General features: G+C 40.0%; 1 protein-coding gene across 4 annotated transcripts in view; it reads left to right on the forward strand.

Annotated features, from left to right (window-relative positions):
* Window positions 1-5,591, forward strand: part of EFCAB7 (EF-hand calcium binding domain 7) — a 58,741-nt gene extending 53,150 nt beyond the window's left edge. For all 4 annotated transcript variants that reach the window (XM_028142354.2, XM_008139390.3, XM_054721408.1 and 1 more), the window contains exons 13-14: window positions 4,312-4,419; window positions 5,354-5,591. In XM_028142354.2, coding sequence (XP_027998155.1) covers window positions 4,312-4,419; window positions 5,354-5,428 — 183 coding nt within the window. In that variant the 3' untranslated portion in view covers window positions 5,429-5,591. The remainder of the gene's footprint in view (window positions 1-4,311; window positions 4,420-5,353) is intronic.
* The last annotated feature ends 4,809 nt before the right edge of the window (window positions 5,592-10,400 follow it).

Consider the following 10,400-nt stretch of genomic DNA (forward strand, 5'->3'; position numbering starts at 1 on the left):
GTCTTTTAACTTTGTGCATTTTAATTTATGTGTATTGGTGTTGGCCTCTTTGGGTTCTTCTTCTTTGAGACTCTCTGTGTTTCCTGGACTTATATGTCTATTTCCTTCACCAGGTAAGGGATGTTTTTTGTCATTATTTTTTCACATAGGTTTTCAATTCCTTGCTCTCTCTCTGTTCTCCTTCTGGTACCCCCATGATGTGAATGTTGGTACGCTTAAAGTTGTCCCAGAGGCTCTTTATACTATCCTCATTATTTTTGGATTCTTTTTTTTTTTTTTCTGTTCTGGTTGGGTGTTTTCTGCTTTCTTATCTTCCAAATCTCTGATTTGATCCTCTGCTTTATGTACTCTACTGTTGATCCCCTGTAATGTATTCTTCATTTCAGTTAATGTATTCTTCATTTCTGGCCTTATTTAATGGGAAATCTGGTTCTTTTTTTATGTTATCTTGTTCCGTTTTTATGTTTCCTATCTCTTTGTTGATGTTCTCACTATTTCATCTACTCTTCCCCTAAGTTCATTGAGCATCCTTATAACCAGTGTTTTGAATTCTGCAGTTGGTAGATTGCTTGTCTCCATTTTGTTTAGGTCTTTTTCTAGAGTTTTGTTCTGTTCTTTTATTTGGGACATGTGTCTTTGTCTCCTCATTTTAGCAGCATCCCTATGTTGGCTTCTACATATTAGATAGAGCTGGTACATCTCTCAGGCTTGGTAAAAATGACTTTATGTAGTAGGTATTCAGTAGAATCTAGTGGCACAGCTTCCCTCCCTGATCACCAGAGCTGGGCACTCCAAGTGTGCCCCCTGTGTACACCCTCCTGTTGTAGCTGAGCTTTGATTGCTTATTGGCCCATCAATTGGAGGGATTTACCCTCAACTGGCTGCAAGGACTGGTTGGAACCAGAGTGAAGGATCAGCTCTGCAGGGGCCCAACCCACAGAACAGGACTTACTTCCACAGGGTTCTGAGTTTTCCTCTTGAGTATGTCACTTGTGGAGGTGGTTCTGGGGCCTCCTGGGAAGTGCAGGCCACAGTCTACTGCCACCTGTGTGCTGCCTGGGGCCATAAGGCATGAACTACAAAGCAGTCTGAAGATGATTGCTACTTGTGCTGAGTTTGGAGGTGGTCATGAAAGGTCAAGCTGCCAACCAAGGCTGGTTGCTACAAGTGCCAGACCTGGGGCCACTTAGCAAGAGGTTTGTGGCACCCCAAGGCCAGATGCTGCTTCTTTGAGAGGTTTTTGGAGAGTTTAAAGCATGAGTCAAGAAAGGCTGTTTGCATGTAAAGGCCACTGGAAACAGTTTGGGTGGGCCCACAAGTTAGGTGGGGCTGGGTCTCATGGAATTCCCTGGGCTGGGTGAACAGTGTGGGCCAGGTTAAACTATAAAATATTGGGGGGGAAAGGGCTGGGAAACAGCATACAAAGAGAGGAGAATCCTGGCATCTTCTGAGGATGTGGAAAAGAACATTCTATTGGAGTGGAGGTTCTTAGAAAATAGTGTAAATGCTTGAGATAATTGTTTTTCTCTTAAAATATTATTAAAGCAAATGTATACAGATAGAGCATTATTTGGGTACAAAATAATTTATTTAGTTTGTTAATAAAAGTCTTCACTCAAACACAACTATTTTAAATAATAGATATCATGTTTTGAAGCAATACAAAGAATTTAGCTTAACTCTTTACACAAACTTTGCAATATCAGAAATCCTATAGACTATCATTTTACCTAATTAAGTATGTTCCACTGTCCAGACCTATTTTTATTACACCAGTTATTTCTACCTTTGGCCATCTTCCCTGCACTATTGATATTGCAGGTCAAGAGAAAATATGCATAAATTCTTAAAGTCAAAGACAGCAGTTTTCTAGAAATTATAAATTTTCATAAATCCTTGCTCAATATGGCTGTTTTGTTTGTTTGTTTGTTTTTTTAAGAACTGTTGGTTTATTTCTTTTAGTTCCTGGGTGATATTTTCATTATTTTTATGTCTGCCATAAATTTCTTAAAGGGTTTAAGAAATTGGCTGAGTTTTGAGTCAATGTGAGTAGTATACATTATGTAACCAGCTCTCCTAATAAAATAAGGACCACTAGAAAGTGTAAAATGGTCTCAACTTTCAAGGATTTAATGGCCTAATTGAAAAGACAAAATTAATATTCTTAAAAGAGAGCTGAGAATAATTAAGTGTTAAGTAATGCTGTACTAATGCTATGTGCAATAGTCTACTATTTTTGTATCTCTTATAATTGATATTTGTTTGGACTATAGAAGTTGGGAAGGATTTGTGATAATGAGAAGGGGACTGTGATGTGGGATTTGAGCATGTGGTGTGGGATTTAAAGGACAATTAGGATTTAGATTTGCAGAGAGGCAGTCTTTAGAAGGAGGGGAAACAGTGTAAGGAGAAATGTGAGAAAGGGTTAATGTGAAGTGTTGAGGAAAGAGTGAGACTATTTGCTTTGCAGAAACAGAGAACTTTATTTGGAAGAGTATTAGGAAGATAAATACTAGTACACAGGTAGAATGGGTCCAGATTATACAGGGTAGGATGAAGGTAGGTTACAGTTGTGAGTATGCAAAACACAGTTTATTTTTTTATATTATTATTTACTAGAGGCCCGGTGCACGAAATTCGTGCACTGGGGAGGGTGTCCCTCAGCCCAGCTTGCACCCTCTCTAATATGGGACCCCTCGGGGGATGTCCAACTGCAGGTTGTCCTAATCCTGAAGTTGGACATCCCTCTCACAATCCGGGACTGCTGGCTCCTAACCGCTCACCTACCTGCCTGATTGCCTCCTAACTGCTTCCTTGCTGGCCTGATTGCCCCCAAATACCCTCTGCTGCTGGCCTGATCACCCCCAAGGCTTTTATTAGTATAGATTAGCTAGAGGCCCGATGCACAAAATTCATGCACTGAGGGGGCGGGGTATCCCTCAGCCCAGCCTGCACCCTGTCCAATCTGGGACCCCCTCGGGGATGTGCTACTGCCGGCTGTGGGATCGAGCCTAAACCGGCAGTAGGACATCCCTCTCACAGTCTGGGACTGCTGGCTCCCAACCGCTTGCCTGCCTGCCAGCCTGATCACCCCCTAACCACTCCCCTGCCAGCCCATTCACCCCCAACTGCCCTCCCCTGCCGGCCCATTCACCCCAACTGCCCTCCCCTGCCAGCCTGGTCACCCCTAACTGCCCTCCCTTGCCAGCCTGTTCACCCCTAACTGCCCTCCCCTGCGGGCCTGATCCCCTCCCAACTGCCCTCCCTCCCCTGCAGGCCCGGTCGCCCCCAACTGCCCTCCCCTACTGGCCTGGTCACTCCCAACTGCCCTCCCCTGCCCAGCAGTCTTGTGGCGGCCATCTTTGACCACATGGGAGCAGCCATCTTGTGTGAGGGCATGAGGGTCAATTTGCATATTACCTCATTATTGTATAGGATTATTGTATTATTTTCCATACAAATAACGGTAACCCTACTTTTGCCCCACTCTATATGTTACCTTGAAAAAGAGGTAAATGAATTTGGATTTGATGAAATAAGCTAGGGTCCCCAGCTAGTAAATTGCAATCTTCAAATGGATCATAAAGCCTTGTAAGGTGATTCTGAAAATCCATCATGTTTTTCTTTCTGCCCTCTATGTTTTATTGGGATTACAGGGGTAGAAGGGAGTCACTACCTTACCCCACTTCCTCTGCTCTGCTATAACTTATCATTTCTCAACCCTCTACATCCTTTTCCCTCAAGGAAAATTAAACTTCCTTCACTAAAATGAAGTCATAATAGTTTAGAGTTTACAGTGTATGAGGCACTTAATATATATTAACACAGTTACTTTTCACAACAACTCAATGGGATAAATACTATCCCCATTTTACACACAAGGAAACTGAAGCACAGGGATGTTAATTTGCAAAAGGCCACACAGGTAAGTAGCAGAGGGACTGAGAAATGAATCTGGGTTGTCTGGTGTTACACTATCCCTCTGTAGCCATTAGGGAGTGATTGCAGTTCTAAAGCAGGGGAATACTTTGACTTGCATTTCTCTCACTTCTCAGCTCCATTCTGCTGTTTCTTGCTCCCTACCCATCCTAGAGGCCATCATCTATTATCTCAAGTATCACTTCTTCCAGAAGGTCTTCCTTGATACCCCAGTCTCAGCTAATGTTTCTGTATTTCTATAATGTCTTTCGTGTTTCTATGGAACCCTATGAATACTTCTATCACAAGACTTACAAAATGCCTTATAATTACCATTTTATTTATCTGCTTTATTAAAGACAGAGCTAACAACTTATCAAATCTTTTTTATAGTCAGATAATAAAGTGATTATTCACATCAACAATGAGCAAAGTAAAAACTGCATAAACAACAGAGGACTCAACATATTTGCAGTAGAAGTGGCACCCAAATCTACAATGGTAATGCATTGTTTTCTAATTAAACCTTTCTGTTCTGTCAACTGGGGGAAAAATTTTTGCCATAATGCTATGAATAAATGTATATATAAAATAAAGTGGAGAGTTATTTTAAGTCTGGTATTTGTATTAGTATCATCCTATACTAGGAGATAGGAGACTTGGTTCTAATCACTTACCCCTTCTGTTCCAGTCTATTTAAGTGTAAAATTAATATATCACCAGCTCCAGGTACTTCACAAAGTTAACGTAAAGATAAAATGATGTACATGAAAGCACTTTTGAACATCATATACAAATACAAAGTAGTATTAATAGTAATAGGAATTTTGTTAATCCACAATACTTTTATGTATATTATTTAGATTTTCCAAGGTAACCTGAAAGAGAAAATGCCTCTGAGTTTTAGGTAATCAGCTAAGTCAAGTCAGGAACAGCTGTGGTTCCAGTGGTAGCAGAACTCTGGGTTTCTGACTTAGCCAGGAGTTCAAAGGCAGGGACAGATCAGTAGATGCTGAAACTAGTCTAAAGAAGGGAGACAGGGAAAAGCTTTCTATTCTCACCCTTTCTTTCTCCATACTCTCTGTGAAATCCTAGAACATTCTAGAACAGGATAAAGAAAGGAGATCTTTTATAAAATCCCAGTGAGGATTTTATAAAATGTTGTAGGTAATGAGGAAAGGATATTTACTCCTCTTTCCACCATCCCTCTTTATCTACCTTCACAAACACTAATTCTATTAAAGTAGAATTTAGGCTGTCTTATCCTGTTAGACATCAGATCATAGACTGCAGGTCCCTGCTAAGGATAAATATTATAGAACTTTACAAGTACAGGGATATTTTTTACATAGGGTCTAGAAATGTCCTATTGAAAAATTAGCGCAAAATAACAATATGTAAAAGGAAAGTAAAAGCTCTCTATTTTTATACGCAGGTTTGTCAACATGTAATGCCACTGAATGAACGACAAGAATGGATATATAATTGTGTATATTCTCTTATATCTTAAATACCATTTCTAGAAAATAATTCTACATGAGACTATCAGACTAAGAAGAATTATTTCAGGTTTAGTATGGTATCTATTGATCAACTAAATGCTTTTCAATTTAACTAATATACATAAATAATCTATTTAGTTTGTATGCATTTACATTTCCTCCTATATTATATACTTTATTATTAAAATATAAATAATTTTAAAATGTGTGGCCTTATTTAATGGGAAATCTGGGCACATTTTATATATAATATATAGTAAATAAAAATAAAATTATACATAAGCTTTTAAAAAGTAATATTAGCCCAGCCAGCATGACTCAGTGGTTGAGCATCAACTAATGACCCAGGCGGTCACTGTTTAATTCCAGGTCAGGGCATGTGCCCAGGTTGTGGGCTTGATCCCCAATGTGGAGCGTGGAGGAGGCAGCTGAATGATGATTCTCTCTCATCATTGATGTTTCTATCTCTCTCTCTCCCCCTTCCTCTCTGAAATCAACAAAATATATTTTTTTAAAAGTAATACTCAATGAATTCTACAAAATCCTAAAAGAAAATGTAGATGGGCCAGCTGCAGCAAGTGCCCTGTGTGATCTCTTTGGCTTTTCCATGCCATGTCCATGGAACGCTCGGGTCCGGAACTCCTGTCTGCGCCTGTGTGGTCGCTGGCATGTGGAAGGACCAGGGGACCTTTTGGGTTCCTTCTTCTTCCTGCTGCTGCTGCTGTTGCTGCAATGCCTGCCTCTTCACTGGTAGCCCCTATGTCCTGCTCTGTATCTTTAGCTTTGAACCTGTGCCTCCCCCTGGGCCCTGCAGGTGCTCAGCCTGGGACCACATTCCACCATTTCCAAAAAAATATCTAGATGTTCCAAACCTCTCCTGTGTCCTAGGTCCCATCCCTACCTGTCTCCTTAGTGTTTGCATTAAAGCTCCCTATGAGTGAGTCTTACCTACAAACGCTCCCTCTATGTTGGCTTTTTCCTGTTGTATTTACACATTATAGACTTCTTATCTGTAAGAAACCTCTCATTCCCTTTCTCCTTCTGCCCTTATTTCTCTTGTCCACATTTGCCATGCCCACTTTCTTGTCCATCATTCTTTCCATTCTCTCCAGTTAATTCGACTACTGCTATTCCCCCATAGACCCCGATAACTTCCTTGTCATCAAATCCAGTGGGTATCTTAAAGCCCTCTCTCCAATGTTAGACATTGCTATCTTTCTATACTTCAGATTTTCTTCCCACCTGTGACCTTTCCTTTTCAGACTTCTTTCCAACCATACTTCTGTACCTTCTCCCAATTTCCACATCCTCTCTCATCTCAGGCCCTTCGGATGGAATGTTTCCTTCCTGCCTATAGAATAATTCTTCCCTCTTCTTGCTTCAGGTCCCAGAAAATATGTCACCTTTCCCAAGAATTCTTTCCCTATTACTGTGCCCACCAAGACAACTTTGATGGCCCTAATACTTTGTGCTTACTCTTTGTTGTCACACTCACCATACTATCCTGTAGTTACTATTTATCTGTACTCTTCACTAGGCTGAAAGCAGGGACAGTTATAATTCCAGCATATGCCATAGAAACCATAATGGATATACAATAAGTATTTGTTGGACAGTTGAATAAAGTGGGAAGAAATTTAAAATAAACTTACATGCGGCATAAATTTTTCCTAATTCTTAGGGCTATTTGTAAACTTAAAAAAATAGAAACATTAAAAAAGTCTCATTACTATTTAATCCCATTTATGCAGACTTTTTTTATGTCATTAATTAACAAGTTAAAATAACTAAAACAAAATGAAATAAAAATTAAATTTTTAAGCTAATTATCTAACATGCAGTTTTCAATGGGAGAGGAATAGACTACATGATAAGTAATTCCTTCCTACTTTAAAATTCTACAGTTCTACTATTTTAAAACTGAATTAGTGTTAAGTATCAAATGCTATCACACGCAATTCTTAAATTACTATATTTAATGATTTTGTTCCTTTACCATATTTCTGTACCTTTAGATACTGTAGTAGACCTGCTTTGCTTTGTTTTTAAGCCAATGGCCTTCTTTTAGATCTATTTTTGGTGTAGGTTAAATATGAAGCAGAAACTTAATACACCACACTAATCCTATTTTGAATATAATCCAGGAAAATGGAAATGTATTTCTGATTTTGGCCACCAGAGGGTGAGCATATTATTTTATTATTCATTAGGGAGGGAGGGAGGGAGGAGAGGGAAAGACTGATAATATTTCTCAGCACTGCATTAAGTCTTTTATGACTTTTAAGATGGCTTTGTTGAAATATATTGTCTACTATGGATACATCCATGCACAGGTATGTACACACATTCTTATTAGAGAATATATAAAAATTATTTCTAGCTTGTAAGTGGATGCTAAGTCTTCTTTTTCCCAACTGACCCCCACCCCCCACCCCTTAGCCATTCCCACCCCGGCAAGCCCCCACCGCCCCAGTGTCTGTGTCCATTGGTTATGCTAATATACATGCATACAAGTCCTTTGGTTGATCTCTACCTCCCCCCTTCCTTGCCATTTGTCTCTGGATCTATTCTTGTTCATCAAATTATGTTGATCATTATATCCCACATATGAGTGAGATCATATGATATTTATGACTTTCACTTTGTTAAAATTAAAAAACAGAGACTAGGTTTGAAAATTCCCTGAGCAGACAAAACCAGTTTAGTCATACAAATAAACCTTAATTTAGCTTATTTGTAAGACTACCTTGACTTGGGTCATTTCTTGCTTATGCCTCTGCAAGTCATAAACAAAACTTCAACTGTTTCCCAAGGTTGATAGGAAGTAGCCACTGAAAATTCTAATATAACTAACCACTATGAAGAATAAACAGTCCCTGCTTTCTCACTACAGTATATAAACTGCTTTATAACAATATGCCCCTGAGCCTGGCTCCATGTTTTGGTTTGAGTGCAAAGTGCTTTTTTTGGTGAGTGAACAATAAATTTTTACTAATTGCTACTTCAGTGATTCGTTGTTTTTACTTCTGTTATATCTGAATCTTTGATAACTCCATCATGAAATTACAAGCATAAGAGCATATTGAAATGTAACCAAGGGGTCCGGGCTGCCTGTCACTAACAGAAACAGAATCATATATGAGCATTTACTAATATTCCAATAATGCCAGCAGTATGGGAGAGCAGAAGATCATCCACAAAGATATTCTCTGCCTCTCCCCATAAACCAGCTGCTTATATTGGGTAGAAAGACAAATATTACATGGGAAAGTAAGAATTACAGGCATAGGAAAGCAGGCAAGATATAATGATTGATTACAGGGTACAAGTAATGCGGCCTGGTGGGGCTGCAGAAGGAGGTGCCCCCAGGCGCTCCAGGACCAGATTACAGTCAACAGAGGGTGGGTGCCTCTAGGCACCTCTGGAACCAGATTACCTGCAATAAGGGCTGTGGGTTGCAAAGGGCGGGTGACTCTGGGACTAGATTGTTCAGCAACCAGGTTGTAAATCTTTCTATAATGACAGGCAGTTCTCGGGAAAGGAGGATGGCTGCATTCTGATATTAGCTTCCAGGTCCCAGGGCATACAACTCTCAGCCAGGTTAGAATGTACTTTCTCTAATCAGAAAAGAACCATCACGGTTAACAGAGCATGATGAATATTTCTTATAATTATAGCTAGTCCCTAATATTCTATTTCTGCCCCTAATAGAAATAGCCCTGCTAGCTTTACAGAGGATTATAAAGCTCACCTTTCTACTCAGCCTAGCTTCATTTCTAGGGGAAAAAGAACTATGTAATTATTTGAGGGGAAATAAGGCAAATAGTAGAACTGATTTATGGAAAGTAGGTGAGATTCATGTGAAGTGACAATTTAGGGGCCAGGAACTAGGAATTGCTGCTAAAAATAGGTACTCTAGCCTTGGCCAGGTGGCTCAGTTGGTTAGAGCGTCCTCTGGTACACCATGGGGTTGTGGGTTCGATTCCCAGTCAGAGCACATACCTAGGTAGCAGGTTCCAATACGGGAGTCAACATCGGTGTTTCTTTCTCACATCAATGTTTTTTTCTCTTTCTCTCTGAAAAAATCAATAAAAACGTATCTTTGGGTGAGGATTAAAATAAAAATAAGTTTTTTTAAAAAACAGGTAATCTACTTTTTGCATACTACATTATTAAAGATATATATGAATGTTCCAGTCCTCCCAAATTAATATATATATTTAATTTCTTTTAGACAGGATAAATACCTAACATTTTATACACATTCCTTTTAAAAAATTGATTTTAGAGAGAGTAAGGGAGAGGGAAAGAGAAAAACACCAATGTGAGAGAGAAACATCCATCAGTTGCCTCCTGCACACAGCCGGGAAAGAACTGCAACCTGGGTATGTGCCCTGACCAGGAATTGAACCTGCCACCTTTTGTTGTACGGGCGGACTCTCCAACCAACTGAACCACACTGGCCAGGGCTTGTACACATTCTTAATTTTGTTCCTTACAATTTAATAGAAAGGTCAACCAACTTAAATTCAAGTCCGGCTTAAGCTCAATCATATAAAGGAGACTAATGTCAACATCCTATATAATGAAAGCCTAATATGCAAATTGTCCCCTTGACCTGGAGTTCAGCCACTCGCTATTACGTGTGCTGATCACCAGGGGACAGCACAGAACATGGCAGGCATCGGCGACATGGCACTGGCAGCGGGTGGCAGTGGAGGCGCTGCTGGACCCGATGGGCCCCAACAAGAGTGGGACCACGACGGGTTGGTGGAGCAGGTGAGCGGGCAGTGCCAGGCCAAGGCGTGTGCGAGTGGGGCCTGATCATCCCACCGATCACCCAGCAGACGGTGACCAGCGTCCATTACAGAGAAAGGGCAAATGGCAATATTAAAATATTTCTCCTAATTATTTTCCTTTCAGTGTGCATGAATCTGTGCACTGGGCCACTAGTATAATATAAATGCAACAGTGCCATTT

The sequence above is a fragment of the Eptesicus fuscus genome, chromosome 9 (assembly GCF_027574615.1).
Source record: "Eptesicus fuscus isolate TK198812 chromosome 9, DD_ASM_mEF_20220401, whole genome shotgun sequence".
NCBI lineage: Eukaryota > Metazoa > Chordata > Mammalia > Chiroptera > Vespertilionidae > Eptesicus > Eptesicus fuscus.